This window comes from Rhinatrema bivittatum, chromosome 3 (genome assembly GCF_901001135.1).
Source record: "Rhinatrema bivittatum chromosome 3, aRhiBiv1.1, whole genome shotgun sequence".
NCBI lineage: Eukaryota > Metazoa > Chordata > Amphibia > Gymnophiona > Rhinatrematidae > Rhinatrema > Rhinatrema bivittatum.
Window position 1 is genome coordinate 493,212,258 of NC_042617.1, and position 21,620 is coordinate 493,233,877.

The window sequence follows — 21,620 nt, forward strand, 5'->3', positions numbered from 1 at the left end:
AAGGGGGGTTTAGGGGAGGAGCTACAGGAAAGTTGGGGCAAATGGAAGGGTTAGAGACGGAGAAAAGGGGAGTATGCATTGGGGTAAAGTTTCTCAAAAATTCTGTTTTTTTAGGCTCAGGTGTTGACACCATGACGTAGACTGTGGACCATTGGCCTGAGTTGGTGTTAATGCTACCTGAGGGGGAGACCCCCGCAGGTCACCAACATCAGGAAGCAAGGCTGGAGGAAGACCGGGGCCAGCTGGAGCTTTGCCACTACCAGCCCACGTTCCCCGCAGGTTGAGACCTTGGGTATCGGGGCCGACTGGTCTTAGGTGGACCCCTGTGGTGATACCCCGGTGTATGGTCAGTGGTCCGAGGGTGCTGCCCGGAGCAAGGTTCGGTGGCAGGCGGCTGTCAGGCAGAGTGATGTCCAGAGAGGTTCGATGGCTGGCAAGGTACAGACCAGACCGAGGTCCAATGGCAGGCAACTAGCAGGCAAGGTGAAGTCCGGTCTGAAAGTCAGAAGCCAGAGAGATCTGTCTGAGGGGAGGAGGCACAAGGAGTAGGGAGCTAGAACAGGAATCAGGAATTGGATCAGGAGTCAGGAACTGGAACTGAAGTACTTCAAGGAAGCAGTGCAGGTTCCCAAGAGGAAGCAATGCAGGAGACTCGATGCCAAGCCATTTGGGTACAGCGCAGAGGAGCCTTAAATAGGCCCGAGTTGATGATGTCATCCTCCAGGGCGGGTGCAGGTTTCCCACCATTGGCCCTTTAAATCGCAGCCAGAGCAGTGCTCGCACGTGCATAAGGGAACCCCGGGCAGGGCCGGAAGCTGGAAGCGTCCCATGCGCCAGCGAGGCCGGGGTGGCCCCGGCATCAGAGAGAGCAAGTGGAGTCGAACAGGGGAGGTAGGCGGCTGAAGCCATGGACCAGGGACTGGCGGCACAGCAGGGAGGCGTTGCTGAGCAGGTGGAGCCGGCCTAGGGGTTCCACGGTCGGTGAGTGCAACATCAGGTTGGGGTTGTGGCTTATATTAAATAAAATGAGTTGGCATGATCTATACTCTTAATATTCAAAACAAAAAAAGGCTTGGGAGACTAAATGGATATGTTTACTATTCATCTGTTTTCCATAATATACACAAGCAGTTGCTCTATGGCTAGATCACTCTTTTATTATGATCTCCCAGTGCAAAGGTCTGGTCTGTGGGTACAAGCATGGAATAATAATGTCAACTTTGGTTTAATCTATCTCATTGAATTGTATGGTTTATCTTCTCCTATTAAATGGAAGATAATTTTGCTATTTGCTCATCAACACAAAGCCCAGATATTGATGTTACAAGAAACACATCTCACAGACCTTGAACATGCTAAGCTGAAATTTGGGTGGATGGGGCATATATTTGCATCCTTGTATAACACTAAAAGTAGTGTTGTATGTACGCAAATTGATAAATACATTCCTCTTACAATACATGATTCTATTTGTGACCCTGAAGGTAGATATGTTATCTTGACATTACCTTATATCCAGTGATGTTTGCATTGATAAATATCTATGGCTTGAATGTTAATCAGCAGGCATTCTACCAGTTCTACCAGACTGGAATATTTGTTTGGATCCTATGGTAGATATAACATCTTGCTCCAGAGGTGGACAGGGACTGGTCAAGGAGCTAGGAGGTTTGATTGAATCTTTTCAACTGGTTGATGTCTGGAGAAAATAGCACCCTCACAATAGAGATTATATTTTATATTCTCTAAGACACAAAATATATAACAGGATTGACTTTTTTCTATATTCAGCTAATTTAATATCTTCAGTCTTGGATAGTGATATACTGATCATCATCCTGTAGACATCAAGATAGATCTGGGGATGCTCCTCCCACATACATTATTATGGAGACTTAATTTAGCTTGGTGACATACAGTTTCCTGCTTTACTCAAAGATGTGATTCATAATTTTAATTTTAACCTGCAGAATTCTATGGGAGAATATGAACCTGCTTTGTATTGGGAAGCTTTTATAGCATACCTTTGGGGCAGAATACTCATATTTGCTAGTTCAAAATATATAGATTGTAGGCTAGCTCTAGTCAAATTGGAGTGAGGGATTTATGACCTGGAGTGTAAACACAAGAAAGATTGCTCCCCCACCACATTTCGACATTTAGAGAATGCTAAACATAAACTGAAATTATTAGAGATGGCAGAAATAGAGAAAGTACTTCGATAAACTAAACTTAAATTCTATGCAGGTGGCAATGAGCCGGGAGCTTTACTAGCTAGAGCTGTTAAAAAGAAAGCTTGAGGGCACATATATTGAAAATATGAAATTCAAGAGGTGAGATATCCTATGACTTGAAAGAAATAGGCGATGTTGCAACACTTTCAGTCCTTGAACTCACAACAGACAGCGGTATATATGAGGGAAATTCAGAACTTCCTAGAGATGCTAAATCTTCCTAAATTGCAAGATGGTCACAAAGACAAACAAAGCCTCCATCTCTTTACTGGAGATTCAGATGGCAGTTAAAGAACAACTTCTGGAAAGTGCCCTGGCTTGAACAGGTTCCATATGGACATCTATAAGAAATTTTTGATTGACTTGGCACCCTTTTTATTAGAGCTTTTTAATTCTGCAGGGGTTGGAAAGGGGTCTCTGGGTGACCTAACAGATGTGAATATCTTACTGATACATAAACCAGACAGAGCAGAAGAGGATAGAAGCTCATATAGACCTATATCCCTTCTCGATTTGTGATTTAAAGGTTCTGGTGAAGGTGTTACAAAAGAGATTGGAAGTAGTTTTGCCTGAACTGGTCCATGGTAATCAGACAGATTTTGTTAAAGGGAGATGTTCCATTTTCAACATTAGGAGATTGTATATATGGCTCGAAAGAAGGTCATATCTGTGCTGGTGGTCTCATTAGATGCAGACAAGGCCTTTGACAGACTCTCTTGTCCTTTTCTCTTTGCAGTTCTGGGTAACTTCAGGCTGTTAGATAGATATCTGGGTAAGAACAATGTATGAAAGACCTCAAGGGCATCTATTAGTAAATGGCTTGCTATCTCCTTTCTTTTTTATTACAAGAGGCATTCATCAGGGATGCCCACTTTCACCACTCCTAATTTATTTGGTTATTGAACCCTGAATAGTTTCAATTAAGTAAAATGATGCTATTCAGGGGATGTGATTTGGGGGATGAGAATACAAAATCTCCCTCTATGCAGACAATGTTCTGCTTTATATGACTACCCTATCATATATGACTAACCTATCATATTAATTTGCTGACCAGGTATGGCTCATTATCAAGCTATAAAATCAATTATGAAAAATCAGAACTTCTCCCTATAGAATGTAAGGTGACAATATCTACCTATATGACCTCATTTAAGGTATCCAAGGAAGAGTTTAAATATTTAGAGGTGTATGGAAACCCATTTTGTCAAGACCTACAGGAAAATTATAACTCAAATTAAGAGGGATATTATGGGTGGCAGGATCTGGCTATCATATGGTTGGGTAGATATAATTTACTAAAAATGAACATGTCCAGATTAATTTATCTTTTTCAACATCTCCTATATATTATCCCAGCTAAGGGTTTCATATAATTTCATGGAATTTTCACCAGATTTATTTCTAAAAATAAACAGGCCAAAATTCAGTTGAGTTAGTTGAGGTCATCTAAAAATATAGGTGGTGTGACTTTGCTTAATTTGTACGTGTTCTACTAGGCAGCCTGGATTCTTTGTTTAAAATATTGGTTTAATAATAATGATGATAATTGGCTGCCTTTTGAGCAAGAACAGGCAAGCATAGTAGAACTGGCCTCTGTAGCTTTTCTTCCCAAAGCAACTCTCCTTAGTAGTGTGGTATGTCACTCCAGTACCCTACTAGCTCACACTGTAAATGTTTGGAAACAGGTTTGCTGGTTCTTGGGTATCTTTCATGAAAGGCGACATGGCTTGAGAATTATAGACCAATGATGGGAGGATGGGTGTATTTTTACTTTTTCAGACCTTCAGCAAGAATTAGAGCCGAATAATGAGTCCTTGCAATGGTATTTACAACAGGCAGGTACTGAATGGGATCTGCATCATCCACTATGGGAAATCAATGCAATGGAAGATTTTTTTGAGTGAGGAGGGCCCTCCTATTAAAGGTATTTTGATCATATATTGGGGTTTCATACATGCTAAATATGGTAAGGGTACACCTTCCTCCTTAATTGTCAAATGGAATGCTCACTTTGATTTAAACTTAACTGATTTTTTTCTGGAAGACAATATGGCAAAAGGCATATCAAGTGGATATACTTATAAAACTTTTACACTGAACCTACCAAACACCAATTTTTTTGTTAACCTTTTTCCTGAGGTGGATGTAAGATGCTGTAGGGGATGTGGTGGACCTGGTAAATAGTTTCATATATAGTGGAGCTGTCTGGAGGTGAAGCATTTCTGAGTGGAGGTAAGACAGGACATTTCTGATTTTATTGGGGAAAAATGCATTTGACCCATCTTTTTGGCTTGATAGAGTGTTGGGAGGGTTTGTTTATTTCATGACAACACATGACATTGGTCAGTCAAATTCTCCTAGCAGTGAAATTGACCATAGCAAATTTCAGGAAGTTCACCCGAAAATGGAACACTGGCATCATCAATATAGAGAAACAGCAGTCTGAAAGGTGAAAAGTTCAAATATGACCGTGTGATGGAGTGACCCTATTTCCCCTCTGTAACCTATACAGGACCAGGCTAGATTCCTGGCCAACCTTAAATCCCATAGAGGGAGAGAGCTCTGGTGGGTGGGACCTTGCTGGGCAGGTTGAGGCAGAACCCAGCAGGGATCAGGAGGCCCCCATGTCTCCAGGAGTAGGAGCTCCTGACCCTCACTGAGAGTTGTGTAATGAGTATACTCCAAAGGTAGGCAGTTATTGCTAGTATTATTAGATGATTGTAGGAATAAAAGTTGAAATTGCACTTGAAAAGGCTGGAGTCAGTGTGGTTCCTGCTGCAGCCCACAAGATTTTGCTCACTTATCCACACACAATGGTGTCAGGTCAGGGATTTTCTCTACACAAGACACAGAGAAAAAAAAAGTCTCCAAGGAAGATTGTAAAAGAAAACTTGTTGGGTTTGGCTGCAAGAAGTATGGAGGCAATGTAGTGCTCTTAGAAATTTGCAGAAGAGCACAGAAATAAAGCAGTTGAAAATGCTGGGGCTCAGGGAGCACACAGAAACAAAGCAGAAAAGAGAGAAAAAAAGGTTTGTGTAACCCTGCCTGAGGAAGGGGTCTGGGCAGAAGAAAAGTGCTGCTAGAGCTGCAGAGTACTGGAATTTTAAAGCTTATTGGCCCTAAGATGAGCACACTAGCACACCTGACTGTTCCACCCTTAAAAAGAACACTGCTTCAGAGGAAGCTGAAAGCAGCAAGGCAGCTGATATTAGACCAGATCCTGACTAGAAGATCCCTCGGAGAAGCATGCAATGGGACAAGTAAGTGCTATGAGAAACCAGGTGATCTGGGAAGCAAAAGCAGTGCCCCTAAATCTTTGTCTGCAGGGAGCAAAAACAGGATTGGATTCAATACAATTGTAAACAAAGGGAGCACAGTAGCTCAGTAAGTCACATGACTGCAGTTCTAACCTTCATAGAAATAGCAGGAAGCAGCAATAGGGCTGAGGCAAAAATAGACCCTGAGTGGTAAGAGCCTGCAGAGGAGATTGCAATTGAGCAGAAGGGGTGCCAGAGGAATGATCCTTCAGTGATTGCGTTAAAGGTACCAGAAAACCAATGATGGAGCTTCATAGCCTGGCCTGGAAGAAGCAACACAGACTGCCCAGAAGAGGCAATACCGAATGGGCTGCTAGATGCAGCACCAATTGGTTTATGGAAGGCAGTGTAAAAAGGCCTGAGAAAGACACTGTCGTAGATCCAATGAGTGTACTACAGAACTGGAGGCTGGATGAAGAATGTTTACAGCTGTTGGATGGAATAGAGGAAATTCTGTCAGTCAGAGAGGACCCACATGGAGAGCATATTGTGGCAATTTGTTGAGGAGACCATGGTGTTAAAAAAAAACAAAAAAAGGATGAAAGAATGAAGTAAAGCCAAGAAAGGGCTCAGGGCACCTGGAAGCTGAGGAGGCCCAGCAGCCATTTGAATCACAGGACTGGTGCTTTTTCCTCCAGAGAGACAAAGCTGCAAAGGAAGAGAGAGGTAGCAATGGAGCAGATGCTAGAAGGAAATCCTAATTTAAAAAGGCAGATACAGTAGCAGGCAGAAAAGAGAAAAAACGTCTTCTGAGTGAACTTGCAGTGATTGGGACTGGTGTGCAAGATGGATCACGGTGGAGCTTTGGAGAATGGCCTGAAGATGGCAACATAGATGACCCTGGGGGTGGCAGTGCAGCATGGCCTGTGGGACACCACACTGACTGGTCACAAGAAGCCAGCATGGAGGCCCCAGACAGAGGCACTGCTGAAACCCAGAAGAGGGGCCACAGAAAGCCCTGATAAAGAGGGTATGGAGAGCCTAGAGATAGATGCCATGGAGACCCCAGTGAAAGAGGCTACAGAGGAGCCAATGTGTGCCATTACATAGAAGCCAGAGAGTGGTGCTGTTGAGAGCACAGAAGTAGCCTCTGCATAGTGGCCAGAGGGAGGCACTGCAGACTGGCCAAAGACAGGAATTACCAGGAACCCAGAGGGGGGTCGCTGCAGAGGAATTGGTGGCTGCAAATCAGACTCAGTATGTCTCACTGTGGAAGCACACTAACTTAAGGAAATCATATGAGGTTACCATTGCTGATCTAGAGGCATAGTTGAAAGATGCATCCAGAAAGCATGACCACCACTGGCTAGAAAATGAAACTGCTTTCCTGCAAAGCAACCTGGTACATATGCAGAAACAACTGGAGGAACATGTATGGAACCAGAGCCTAGAGCAAGCCAAGGCTTTGGAATGGGAGGCTGCCAACGCTGATCTGCAAACCTGTGGGCAGGAGGTACTCATCAAGAAGGACACTGATTGAGAGGAGGCAGTCCCTGCAGATCTGGATTGTCTGAGGAAGGAACTGGACACATTACACAAACACTTTGAGCAGGCGGAAGATGAGATGACCAAACTTCCATGGGAGTTAGCCAACAAGGCATACCAGAGTGAGGTGCTGGCTGCAGAATGCAAGCAAATCCAGGTAGTGGCAGATAAGCAGATCTGAGAACTGGAGAATGCATTCAAGGATGTACAAAAACACATGTTTGACTTGAATGGAAATGTCAAGGAGATGCAAAGTCAGTTCCAGGCACTGAAGGAGCACCTGAGCCAGGAAGCACTGGAAGGAGGTGCCTGGCTGGATGAAGAACTGCTGGGACAGCTCTGTGGCATGAAGAGCAAGCATAAGTGGATGTCAACTGAGGTGGACCATTTGTGCTACCTTCTAAGGCTGCAGGAGTTACAAGAATAGCTGAAAGATTTGGTGTCCCAGCTCTCCTTCTGTGACACATCTTACCACTTTGGGAACATGAAGAGGTGCCTGATAACAGAAAAGAATAAGAAGGCCAAACAGGTAGCAGCAATAGAGAGGGAGCTTTCAGAGCAGCATCAGGAGGCTAAGATGCTCAGAGACCAGATCTCCATGTTGGGTACTCAGGTCTGGAGCTCTTGGGCAGAAGTGGAGGATGCATAAGCTGTTGATATAGTGAAAACCCGGATGTGGATCCTTAGGCCGACCGACCCGAAGGAACAGTCGGTAGGCAGAACTCCCACTGGGCAATTGGAGCTTCACCTGGAAACCCGTGACTCCTCCAGAGGAGCTGTGGAAGCCCGGGTTGCTAGGACTTAGGAGTCTTCGCCCTGGAAGCCCGAGGTCCCCCCAGGAGGAGCCCGTAGGGACCCGGGCCGCTGGGACTTAGGCGAGAACGAAGAATCCGGACTGGAGTCTGGGCAGGCGGCGAGCAAGCAGCAGTCGGGGTCACGAACCGGGGTCAAGGCAGGCTGAAGACAACAGGAGACGAAGTCATGGACCGGAGTCAAGGCAGGCTGAAGAGAAGCAGGAATCGTAGTCACGGACCGGAGTCAAGGCAGGCTGAAGAGAAGCGTGGTCAAGCTATCCGAGGTCAAGGCAGGAGACAAGCAAGCGGAGTCAGGCAAAGCGGAGTCAGGCAGGAAACAGGCAATCCAGGAACGCAACTCAGAGCTACCAGAAGTAGTGAACCTCGTTGCAAGGCAAGGAAGGCTAGGAACTGCAGGGCTTAAATAGCCCTGCAGCGTCTGACGTCAGAAACAGGAGGAGCTGAGTTTTCCCGCGCTGGTCCCCTTAAAAACGGAGGTCAGCCGCGCGCGCGCGCCTGGGGGCGGGGCTAGCCGCGAGAGAACGCCGGCGGCAGTGAGGGAGCTGGCGCATGGCGTCTGAAGGCCCTGTAGAGCCGCGGGGGGTCGGAGCGGCAGGAGGAAGCAGCGGCTGAGGTCCCGAGTCCGCGGAACGCGGGAGGAAGCAGTGGCTGAGGTCCCGAGTCCGCGGAACGCGGCAGCTCTCCGGGACCCGAAGAGAAGGTAAGGCCTCGGACGCCACGGTGGCGACCGAGACCGCAACATAAGCAACCAGTGAGCAGCTGGGCCAGGACCATCAGAATGCAAGAAAGTTTAAAACCTGTTGCAGAGGATTATCAAAAGGAAGTTAATGCCCATAAATTAAGGTGGAAAAGATTTCTAGAGAGAAGAAATCTGTGGAAAACAAGCCTGAGTATGCCAACAAGGAGAAGACAGAGGTGGTAGAACTTTCGAAATTAAAGCTGAAGTCAGAACAGTAAAATGTAATGGGAAATTTAAAAATCAGCCAAGAAGATGAGAGATCCATTCAGGCAAAAGAGACTGATGTTCTGAAAAGTATGCCTTTAGACACCATGAAAGGTGTTTTGAGCAGACTGCAGGTGACTGGAATTAAAATAAAGAAACTGGAGACATTACAAGTAAAAGGCAAGTAAAAAAATGGGTGCTACAGACCATTTTGCAACTTAGTTGGAAGCAGCTGAAAGAAAATTGGTAAACCTTGTCCTACTACAGGAAGCCAAATCTGCAGGGAGCTTGCATATTTGGACACCGAAAGAGAAACTCGAAGCAGCAGAGATGTCAATAAAGAAAGTGGAAATGGGAAAGATTTTTCAGAGAAGCCAGGCATCTGAGGTAGGGAGAATAATACAAGAGCAAGATGAGAAGGCTGCTAATCCTGAGAACAATATATCTGCTGAGTGTCAGTTCCAAGATTCTTTGGCAAAAGAGCCCCACATTTGGAAAGAAAATTGGGAGCTAAGAGCCTCCAGGAAAGAATGAAAAGCTGTGAGACATGTAGAAAAGAAACCAGATCAGCAGCACCCAAGAGAAGTCACAAAAGTCCCACGGGAGGAAAAGTGGAACTCAAAGCACTAGAGGGATTCCAATAAAGGACTGTAGGTAGACACTGGGCAAAGAGAGAAGTGGGTGGTATTACTAGTGCTATTTGGGATAACCCTAATGTGTGGGAGTGAGTGTGACCCCAAGCCTAGCTGGCAGGAGGCCAGATGAAAGGGAGTGGGATTATGTGGTACTTCCCTGGATGGGATCAAGGAAGAGTAATAATGTTTGGATTGACAGGTCCAAGCTGAGGGTGGGTGGGGGGGCAATATGCGATTAAGTGACTCTATTTCCCCTCTGTAACCTATGTGGGACCAGGCTAGATGTCTGATCCACCCTAAATCCCATAGAGGGAGAGAGCTCTATGGGCAGGATCCTGGTAGGCAGGAAGAGCTCTTTAATAGGACTCTGCTGGGCAGGTTAAAAGGCAGAGCCCAGCTGGGATCAGGAGGCCTCCACGTCTCCTGGAATAAGAGCTGCTGAACCTCTCTGAGAAATTGTGTTACAAGTATACTGCAGAGATAGGCAGTTATTACTACTATTATTTGCTGATTATATTAATAAAAGTTGAAATTGCATGAGAAAAGCATGAAGTCAGCTGGTTCCTAGTCCAACCTACAAGATTTCACTCAGTCATTCTTACAGACTGATTAAAGAAATGTAACCTGCAATTTTATAATTTAAATGTTCATTTATAAATCTATGTTCATTTTATTACTGTTGGTGATCTTGTTATGTATTTATGTTTGCTATGCTCTTTTTTATGATAATGCATATATCAATTTTCTACAAATAAAGAGTTTATAAAAACAGGTCTTACTTTTGGAATAAAATAGCCTTTGAAAGTAACATCCACAGTAGTCTCACGGGGCAGGTTCAGTGGCACAATATTAGCAATCCTCTGAATTTCATGAATAACAGCATCAGTGTAAGGCATTTGTTTCCGATGCTCAGTGCGAGGTTGGGCCTTTTCAATCACTCTTTCTATCTCTTCTTGGACTTTACCTAGCAATGTATGGGTAAAAAAACCAATATTATTAGAGTAATGGAAGTCCTTCTCTTGTCTTTGTCAAACCCAATATTATTTTGTTCATTACATGATGAAAGCCTCCAGTTAGCAGTAGCTTACCTGTAGGCTCTCAACAAAAGTTAGAAAATTCTGCAGCATATTTTAATACATTTTTTAAAATTTATTTTTATTGATTTACATATCAATTTTACAAGATAAATTCTTGATATAGGAAATACACTTAAACCTAAGTAAATAACTAAAAATAAAGAAAATAATTAATATAGAAATTTCTGTTAATCAGACCACAATAAAGGGGAAATATAAAGAAAATTATAAAAGAAAATTATAAAAGGAAAAAAAAACCAGCCCTTAATTTAACCTTGAAGTCAGTGACTAATTGGATTAAACTTAATCAATATAAAATCCTCCAGTTAAATAGGGTCAAAAAATATATCATTAGAACTTTTAATTTTACCAGACAATTTCATGGGTATTTTAACAAAAAAATGAACCAAAGGGCCAACAACCTTTGGGGTAGATTTTAAAAGGAGTGCACGTGGCCTACATATGCGTGCACACATGTAAGCCCAATTTTATAACTTGCAGGTGCACGCACATTAAAACATCAGGGGTAGGCGCGCGCAAGGGGGTGCACAATTGCGCACCAAGCCGCACTGCCTTCCCCTGTTCCTTCCCAGGCCGCTCCGAAATCCCCTAACCTTTCCCCCATAGCCCTACTCTAACCCCCCCCGACCTTTATTTTACCTTTTGCGCCTGCCTCTGTACCGGGAGCCTGACCCTAACCCGCCCCTTTAGTAAAGCCCCGGGACTTACATGCATCCCGGGGCTTACGTGCATTGCCGGACCTTTTGAAAACAGGCCCGGTGCGCTTAACCTTTTGAAAATCCGGTCCTTTGTTTCTTCTCCAAGAATACTTTCCTTTGGATTTGTGTATTCCTGACCACATCAGGAAATACAAAGATCTTATATCTGAAGAAGTACTATTCTCTGAGATGAAGAAAGACACAAAATCCATTGTTGTTAGATTCTTGAGCATACTCAATAAAATAGCATTATCTTTAATAATGAACTATGAATCTTCCAAAAAGCCAGTAAGATTGAAAGAAGCACCATGAATACTCACATTATCATAATCTAATCTAGAAGAAATTTTAGAATCTGGGAGATAGTACATTTAAGAATGTATCGATGTATATATTTATTTATTTATTTGAATTTTTTTATATACCGTCATTCCAGGTGAGAATCATTAGTTCATAATGGTTTACAGGTAAAACATTCATAAATATAAAAGTCACTTTTGAATTTATTTTTATCTGTTAATGATCGAATATCTTCTGGCATAGAATTTCAGAGTTTTGGGCCAGCAATAGAAATCACTCTGGGGCAGATTTTCAAAGGGGTACGCGCGTAAGATACGTGCGTACCCCCCGAAAACCTGCCCCAAGTTCCCACTGCGCGTGCCAAGCCTATGTTGAATAGGCTCGGTGGTGCGCGCAAGCCCCGGGATGCGCGTAAGTCTGGGGGCTTTCCTGGGGGGCATGTCGGGGGCATGTTGGCAGGGCGTGTCATGGTGGCGTGTCATTCGGGGACGGGGCTGTGGGCGTGGTTTTGGCCCGGGGGTGTTTCGGGGGCTTGGCCGAGGCCTCTGAAGCAGCTCCTGGGCCGGGGAATTGCGCGCCGGCCAGCTGGCCGGCGTGCGCGAGTTACACCTGCCTCTGGCAGGCGTAACTTTTAAAACAAAGGTAGGGGAGGGGTGTAGATAGGGCTGGGGGGGGTGGGTTAGGTAGGGGAAGGTGCAGGGTGGGGTGGAAGGAAAGTTCCCTCCGAGGCCGCTCCGATTTCAGAGTGGCCTTGGAGGGAACGGAGGCAGGCTGCGTGGCTCGGCATGCACAGGCTGCCAATTTTGGGAAGCTTTGCGCACACCGACCCCGGATTTTAAAGGATACGCGCGGCTACGCGCATATCTATTAAAATCCGGTGTACTTTTGTTTGCGCCTGGTGCGCAAACAAAAGTACGCACAGGAGTACTTTTATAAAATCTACCCCTCTATCTCTAGTTAGTGTTACATGAGAATCTCTTTGGTTTGGGATTTCTAGGAGACCTTTGTTCTGCGATATGAGGGGTCGCAGGGGGTTGTGTGAATTATATGTTTTTTCTAGCAAATCACTTTTGTTCAGGTTAATGTTATTGAACATTATTGTTAGAACTTTATAATGTATTCTTGACTGTATAGGCAGCCAATGCAGAGCCATCAATATTGGGGTGATGTGATCAAATTTTCTTGCTTTAGATAATAGTCTAGCTGCAGCATTTTGTAGAGGTTATAGGGGTTTTAAGTGACTAGTCGGAAGACCTAAAAGTAAGGAATTACAATATTCAAGGTTTGAGAAAATGAGAGTGTAAAACTGTTCTGAAATCTGTTGTGCTTAGTAGAGGTTTTAATCTGCTCAAAACTGCAGCTTGTGGAAATCACATCTAATCAGTTTACTTATGTGGGCTTTCATTGTTAAATTTTCATCAATTTGGACTCCTAGATCTCTCACTTGAGCTGCAGTTGTTACTTAACAACTTTCAAGATCCATCCCTGGGGGTATAGTTTTTTATGGGTTGTGGCTCAACCAAATTATTTCATTTTTGGGGGGTTCATTGAGAGTTTCCATTGAGCTTGTTTTTCTTTTCTTTTAATCATAATTTCAGAAATTATAGATGTTGTATTTTCAAATTATTTTGTTAGAGGGATAGAGAATTGAAGATCATCCGCATATAGGAAGAAGTTTAAGTCCAGGTTTGTTAGTAATTTGCATATGGGCAGCATGTAGAAATTATATAATGTTGCTGAGAGAGCTGATCCTTGTGGTAATCCAGTTGTGCTTTGGAAAGTATCGGACAAGTAATTGTTGAGTTTTACTTGAAAGAAAGAGGTGAACCATTTTAGCACATTTCCATCAAGGTCAATGTTGGCATAGCAGGTTATGGTCAACGGTGTGGAAAGAAGCTGTTAGATCAATCAGGGCTAGGTACGTAGTATGATTCATTTGAGTCAAAACCTCGTAAAATAGGATCAGTTAAGGATTGAAGAGGAATTTCAGTTGTGTGGTTTATCCGGAATCCAAATTGGTTAGGATAAAGTATCTTATTGTCTTCAAGATGATTTTTAGTTTGGGTAAGGTCTGCTTTTTCAAGTATTTTTCACAATGAAGGTTAAGATGGAGATTGGATGAAAGTTATTCCAATCATACGTTCTTCCAGATTTAGTTTTTAAAATTGGTTTTATAATTGCCTGTTTTAGACCTTGGGGCATATAACCTTCTGCAAGTGTGAGGCTGACTAGTATTGTGATTGTAGGGGTTAGGGATGTGCATTCATTTTCAACGAATGTGCAATCTGCAATATATAAGTCCCTATTTGTTGTATTCATGGGTTCGCGAAATGCATCGCGATCCCCCATGAATAAAACATATCATATTAGTTTCATTCTTTTGATTCACAGTGATTTCTTAGTGGCTGTTTGAAATAGGAGAAGGCCATGTGGGAGTATCCACAGCAAAAACCAGCCCTTTCCTGTGAGGTCATAAGTGACCTCACAGCCCTGTCATGGAGTGGGTCAGACAGGTTGGCAAGGAGACGAGAATGCAACCTATCAGAGCTAAGCATTTTTCTAATGCAGCCAATCACCGCTCTCACTCAGTGCTCTGTGACGCTATTCCTGATGACACTATACTATTTATACTTTAAGCACGTGGCGTGCCATGCTCTTTCTTTGCGGGGGTGGGCTGGGGAGGTGGCTGTACTCAGAGCTAGTTTGAATGTTTCAAATCTGAAGTCAATTGCTAGCTACTTTGATAGAATTTTCCATTGAAAAATATATTTGTTCGATTTTGCTGCAGTGCCAGCTAGCCAGGCTTTTCTTGACTGCACTTATTTTTATTGATCTCAGACAGTCTCTCTGTCTATGCCACTGAGACAAGCTGCTAGCAGTGGCATTTTGCTGCTTATTTTACCCCCTGGGGTAGGTTGCAAGCAGGATTTGTGTGTTGTGGGTGGGATATATATTCAATTTCTAGCTAGTTTGATAGAATTTTCAATTGAAAAAGATATTTCTTCATTTTTCCTGCTGTGCAAGCCAGGCTTTTTTTTTTAACCAGTTTGTTTTTTTTATTGAACTCAGACTGTCTCTCTGTGCTCTTTTAAGCCAACAAGGCAGTGCACTGGTTGTCAGTGGGCAATTTTGCAGACTCATGAATATTTGTTCAGCAGTGTTCTTTGAAGCCAAATCCCCAGTAGGCCTCTTTAGTAGTTACAAGTTTGGTGTGTGCACATACAGCAGTCCCTGTAATAGTATACATCCAGTCACTGCCTTGTGGGCATTGTGGGCAGTTTTGCAGACTCACATATATTGAGACAGCGGTGTTCTTTGAAGCCATATCCCCTGTAGGCCTCTTTTGGAAATAATTCTTTTAATTGAAATCCCTAGTAGGCAGTGACATTAAATCCATGATGTCAGGGAAAGCTACACATGGTCGAGTGATTGAGAATGGCAGAGAAGGCACTTCAAAAGGCAGTGTCAGTCCCCCATTAAAGTTAAAAAGGGACCTGTTCCAATCTAAAATCTCTGGAGGGCAGGCAGTTCCATCCGGAAAAAACAGAATTTTAATGATGATGCATCGCCACAACCTGTTTCTGACCCTGTAGTTTTAGAGGTGAGGGAAGGGGAGGCTGAGTCATGCAAGATAAAAGGGTGACACCCAAAAGCAGCAGTGCTACAACAGATTCAACTTAGCGTTGAAAATGTAGCACGGGCACTGTTTGCTTTTGATTCCGATGAAGAATCATCTTGTGTGGGATTCTCATCATCAGAAATGGAAGAAGTAATAGCTGAAGAAGGTTTTGGAGGATTAGTTAGTTCTCTCTTAGCCTCCACTTCAATGCTGCAGGGGAGAGATGAAACTGATGATGATGATGATGAGGAAAAGCAGTCAGTGCAGGCACAGAGTGTGACTGATGCCCCTGGCATTGCTTCTCAGGGTGCACCCACTACTTCAGCTCTAATGCCAGCATCCACCCCAAAGGCTATAGAGAAGGGATCACGAAAGAAATCTGCGATCTGGAGCCACTTTAAAGTGACAGAGGACCAGCATTCTGCTCAGTGTAATTATTGTGCCAGAGCCATTAGCAGAGGCAAGCAAATGGGACATCTAACTAATTTTGGCATGATGCATCATATGCAGAAGCAACACCCAACAGTACTGCCATCTGGGGATGGTAGCAGTACTAGTTAGGGGACCCCTTTTTCCAGGCAGCGTAAAGTGGTTGAAAAGGATCAGGGTCACCCCATGCCCTCAGCCCATTCTAGCAGGCAGGTGACAGGCCAGCAGCCCCCTGCCATGTGTCAGAAGTGACAACCCACCATGGAGGAAATGGGGTGGTGTTCGGTAACACTATCCCAGCTTCAAATGTTGTAAACAGGAGCATTGGGGAAATGATTGTCCTTGATGACCAGCCCTTGCAGTTAGTGGTGAATGTGGGTTTCAAGCATTTTCTGAAGGTCGTAGTTCCAAATTGCAAAGTCCCCTTCAGAACCACATTTAGCAGAAGGTCATCCCCAGCCTGTTCAACCAGTGTCACGGTCGCATCCAAGCACTGCTAGCTAAGGCAGAGGGGAGTGTCAATTTCACCTGTGATATCTGGACCACACTGAATGCTGCACAATCTTACCTCTCCCTGACAGCACACTGGTGGGACCTGGTTGAGGCAGGGGCAGGCAGCAGCTCTATTAGTGAACAAGTATCATGGTGGAGGTGGGCTTTACTGCACACCCACCTGATGGACGACGTCCATACCTCAGCCAATATTCTAGCATGCATCAGACAAATGCTGGTGAGCTGGCAGCTATACCAGTGAGACAGGAATCTTCAGGCAGGATTCTTTGTCACAGACAATGGTGCAAACATGGTAAAGGCAATATCAGATGGGGGCTTTCAGAAGATCTGATGTTTTGCACATACTCTGCACCGGGTAGTGAAGTCAGCTCTGGGGTTAGAGTCAAAGCACTAAGAGAATGAATACCTGCAAGACTTAATACACAAGTGCAGGAACATAGCAGCTCACTTCCACAGAAGTGTGAAGGCGGAGCAGGTTCTCCGACAAAAGCAAACTGATTTGGAGATGCCTCACAAGCGTCTCATTCAAGACATTGCCACCTGGTGGAATTACACCTATATGATGCTGCAGAGGTTAGTGGAACAGCAGACACACCTTCATGAACTTTCTGCGGCAATGGACATAGGTATGCATAGTCCCCTAGGGCAGTGATGGCTAACCTATGACACGCGTGTCAGAGGTGACACGCCGAGCCGTTTTTGCTGACACGCGTAGCGTTTCGGGACTATCGATTTTTTTTTTATTGGCTGTGCCGAGCCTTTTTTTTTTTATCGGCTGCGCCAACCCTTTAAAATTAGTTTTTTAATATCCCTCCAGCCCCCCCCCCCCCCAATGCCCCCGGGCGCAGGGAGGCGCAGCGACAGGCAGATAGGCAGGGCCGTGGTGAGGCTCACTTCACCACAGCCCAAAGAAAAAGATCGTGTTGAACACGCTGATGCTCCTCCTCCTTCCTGCCTGTGCGGCCCCGGAAGTAAACGTTGCCGGAGCCGCGTGGGCAGGAAGGAGGTGAAGCATCAGTGCGTGCAGAAGAGGAGCATCACTTGCGCTTACAGGCCGCCATGAATCTCAAATCGCAGCGGCCCGAGAAGAGGAAGAAGCCCGGTAGCAGGGCCTCTGCAGAGCCCATCCTGCGGCGACCCGCGAAGTGGAGGCCCAGAGGTGAGAGAGAGGCTGAGGGTCTGTGTGTGTGCGTGTATGAGATGAGTTGAGAGATTGTGTTTGAGAGTGAGGACCTGAATGTTTGCAGAGACTGCATGTGCTTGAGCAAGACAGCATGTGGGAGTGAGAGAGAGCCTGTGTGTGAGGGTCAGACAGCATGTGCCAGTGAGAGACTGTGTGTATGAATGGTTGTATGAGAGAGAGCATGTGACAGTGAGAGCCTGTGTGTGTGTGTGTGAGAGAGAGAAATGCATGTGAGAATGAGAATCTGACTGTGTGTTTGAGGGAAGAAGATGGAGCGAAAAGAAACAGAAAAAAAGACAATATAAAAGGAATTGGCAAAAAAAAATAAAGGGAAGGTGGAAAAAAAAAGCCTGTGACCAACCAATTAGAAAACTAAGATCAGACAGCAAAGGTTAAAAAAAATATATAGTTTTAGTGATTGGCACATGTAATCTTTGGGAATGTGCAAGAATAGTAACATCCCCAATAGTCATGTGGCAGCAGTGACAGTGGCAGCAGAGGAATGAGAGAGGTTCGGAGTTTGCTGGCAAAAGAGAGGGGGGTCTGCCTTTAGTGTGTACATGTGTATGAATGGGACTCTGCCTGGAAGTGTGTGTGTGTGTGAATGCATAGGTGCCTGCCTGGGGGTCTGTGTGTGTGAGAATGAATTGGTGCCTGCCTGGAGGATGGAGCGGGAGTGGTGTGAAAATGAATGGGAGCCTGCCTGGGTGTGTGTGTTTGTGTGTATGTGAGGGAGCCAGTGAGTGTGAGAGCATGAGTGTGTATGAGAAAATCCAGGGGAGTAAGAGTCTGTGTGGGAGGGGGAGAGAGTGTTTTAATTGAAGATTTAGCCGACAAAATTCAGCAACAAAAAAGTCACTAAGCAGGCAAGGTAAAGAATTATTTGTTTTTGCTTTATTAATAAATACAGTACATATATTAAAATTATAACTTCTTGTTATTAATTAGAGCTACAAATATCACAATTATGAATTTTTCTAGAAGTGACACACCACCCGAGTTATGCTCGGTTTTTTATGAATTTTGACACACTGAGCTCAAAAGGTTGGCCATCACTGCCCTAGGGTATCATGATTGGTTAGTCATGAGTCAGCTGGTAAAATTCCTGCAGCCCTTCCAGGATGCCACGGAGGAGCTGAGATCCAGAAGTGCCACCTTGGCTGACATCATCCCTATAGTTACTTTTCTGGAGGAAAATTTGGAGGGCTTTAAACAGGAAGAGGGAATGACAGCAGAGGTGCTGCATTGTCTGGACTTTTTTCAGAAGCAGGTGCAAGAGAGATTAAGTCCTTTAACAGAAGACCAGACATGCATTCTCGCCACAGTCTGTGATCCCCATGTGAGAGGGAAACTCGCCCTATAGTATGATTGTCTCACATTTGTGAAGGACCTGCTGTTAGTAAAAGTCCGTGAACAGGAGCTCCATAGGCAGAGACAGATTAGGCATGAAGCAGAAGAGGAAACAGCAGGCACTTCAGAGAGTTGTGCTAGCCCAAGTAGGAGCAGTACTCTGTCAGCGACAGCTAGTACTTCCTCCTCCACTTCAGTATGCCAAAGCCATGTTGCCCATAAAAAAAATCATCTGTTCTGGGATGGGCTAGAGAGAAAGCAGCTGGCATGAGTGATTCTCAGCCCACCCAAGCAAAGAAGACACAGCACAAATGTCAGTGACACGGTATCTCTCATAGCCCACTGAGAACATGCAGCAGATCCGTTGGCATATTGGACACACATGTCTACTGTCTGCCACACCTAGCCAAAGTGGCTCAGTGATATTTGTCATATCCACCAACCAGTGTGTCCAGTGAACATGTATTTTCAATGACAGGGGATATCATTAGCTCTCACCACTCAAGGCTGGCATCAGAGTTGATGGAAATGCTAGTATTTTTGAAAATAAACATGCCTTTGCTTGTGTTTCCATATTTTCCCTGTGAATGGCAAGATGAATAAAAGCAATTGAAAGCCTTGTAGCAGCTCCAACTGCCTCCTATGCTCCAGATAATATTAGCACATGTACCTGACCTCAAACGCTGTGCCTGTCCGTCCAGGCCTTATGTCCCTACAAGGGCTAGACCTCTAATGCTGTACCTGTCTGAGTTTAGTTCTAGTATTTCTAATTTCAGTTTCTTATATTTGTGCATCGCTTCTTGCCAGAATATTCTTTTTCCTGTTTTGTAACATTTGGAATGTAAGAACATAAAAAGCTGACTTAAGATGCTTGGAGCTTGCATATTTCATATGCTCAGTAGTTTTCATGACCTTCATAATATGGGCCATTTTCACTAAATTTTTCTTAGGTGCCAACATTAACGTTTCTAGTACTATAGAAAACTGGTGGTAGTTATACTCTGGTTCATCCTCTGTATTCCCATAGTTTACCGAGGCACTGTACGGTACAAAATCAACATAGGTTGATATTGTAGACTTGGACTTGAGTAGCAGTTTTCTTATTTCTAAAAGCTCTTCAAATTCCTTTGTCATCAGCTGAAGTGCATAAATACAGTTAATAGCTTCTGGGTATTTATAAGGACTTGACCTCTAATGCTATGCCTGTCCGTCCAGACCTTATGTCCCTACAAGGGCCTGACCACAAATGCTGTGCCTGTCCATCCAGGCCTTACATCTCTACAAGGGCTAGACTTCTAATGCTGTGCCTGTCTGTCCAGGCCTTATGTCCCTACAAGGGCTTGACCTCTAATGCTGTGCCTGTTTGTTAACTGTACAGGCCTTACATCCCTACAAGGGCCTGACCTCTAATGCTGTGCCTGTCCATCCAGGCCTTACATCCGTACAAGAACTTGACCTCTAAGGCTGTGCCTGTCCATCCAGGCCTTACATCCCTACAAGGGCCTGACTTGAAATGCTTTGCCAGTCTGTCCACTGTCCATGCCTTACTTCAAGGGCTTGACCTCAAACGCTGTGCCTGTCTGTCGAGCTTGGAGCTTGGATATTTCATATGCTCAATAGTTTTCATGACCTTCATAATATGGGCCATTTTCACTAAATCTTTCTTAGGTGCCAACTTTAATGTTTCTAGTACTATAGAAAACTGGTGGAAATTGTACTCTAGTTCATCTTCTGTGTTTCCATAGATTACAGAGGCACGGTAGGGTACAAAGTCACCATAGGTTGATATATTGTAGATTTGGACTTGAGTAGCAGTTTTCTTATTTCTGAGAGCTCTTCAAGTTCCTTTGTCATCAGCTGAAGTGAATAAGTACAGTTAATAGCTTCTCGGTATTCACTAGATGCCAATGGAACCACCACACTGTAGGGGCCAACCCATTTCAGGGAGCCCTTTCCTGCGCAAAGGAAAGGGAACTCTCCTGGGTGTAGCCAGCCTATCTCTTTGCACCCTCTGACCCATATTGAACTGCTGTTCAAATGGAAACCTCCTCCACATCGACTCGCCACGCTTGAAGGCTCGTGCTCCACTCTAGGGGCCAACACTCCATTCTAGGGAGCCCTTTCCTGCCCAAAGGAAAGGGAACTCTCCCTGGCTGTAGCCAGCCTCTCTTTTAACACCCGCTGACCCATGTTGAACTGCTGTTCAGATGGAAACCTCCTCCACTTCGGCCTTTAAAATTCTAATTTGTATATCTGTTACTTCCACCAGATTTTAAAAGACCAACGGAAACACCCCACTCTAGGGCGAACCCATTCTAGGAAGCTCTTTCCTGTGCAAAGGAAAGGGAACTCTCCCCGGGGCCAGCCTGTCTTGCCCCTATCAAAACCACAGGGACCTGAGTACCTCAGCTCTGCCAGCCTGTCTTGCCCCTATCAAAACCACTGGGACCAGACTACCTCTGCTCTGCTAGCCTGTCTTGCCCCTATCAACTGTCTGCCACTCTGCCTTGCTGCCATACACTAGATGACTTACTCCACTCCTTGTGGTTTTCTTGCCACTATCATGGTTCTTCAGTGAGTCTTTCTGCTGCTTTGTCCCTTTATCGGTGCCTTGTGGTTTTTTCTGATACTTTCTGCTTGCTATGTTCCCGCTTCATTGTGCTGTAAGATGTTGATGCCACTTGTTTTGCCGCTTTGCCTGTTGTGCTGCCTTCGAGGGTTCATGCAACTGTTATCGGTGCTCTCTTTTGAAGCTGTAGTGTGTTTTTGACACTCTCGCTGCTGCTTTGCACCTCTGTTAAAGCACTCTTGCCACTCCTGGTACCCCTTTGCCGCTTTATAGTGCCTTGGGCTATTCATGCCACTTTGGTGCCACTTTGCCACAGTCTAAGTACCTTGGAGCTCTTTTCTCGTTCTGATGATTACTCCCCAGAATTTTCATCAGAATTGAAAAGAAAACTCCAATTCTGCAGCCTAAAAGAGACTGCAAATACTTTCAC

At 44.6% G+C, this 21,620-nt stretch overlaps 1 protein-coding gene across 2 annotated transcripts in view; it reads right to left on the reverse strand.

The window, feature by feature from the left end:
- Nucleotides 1-21,620, reverse strand: part of LOC115088127 (cytochrome P450 2K6-like) — a 137,286-nt gene that overhangs the window by 13,733 nt on the left and 101,933 nt on the right. For both annotated transcript variants that reach the window (XM_029596104.1, XM_029596103.1), the window contains one exon: nucleotides 10,212-10,396. In XM_029596104.1, the coding sequence (XP_029451964.1) occupies nucleotides 10,212-10,396 (185 nt within the window). The remainder of the gene's footprint in view (nucleotides 1-10,211; nucleotides 10,397-21,620) is intronic.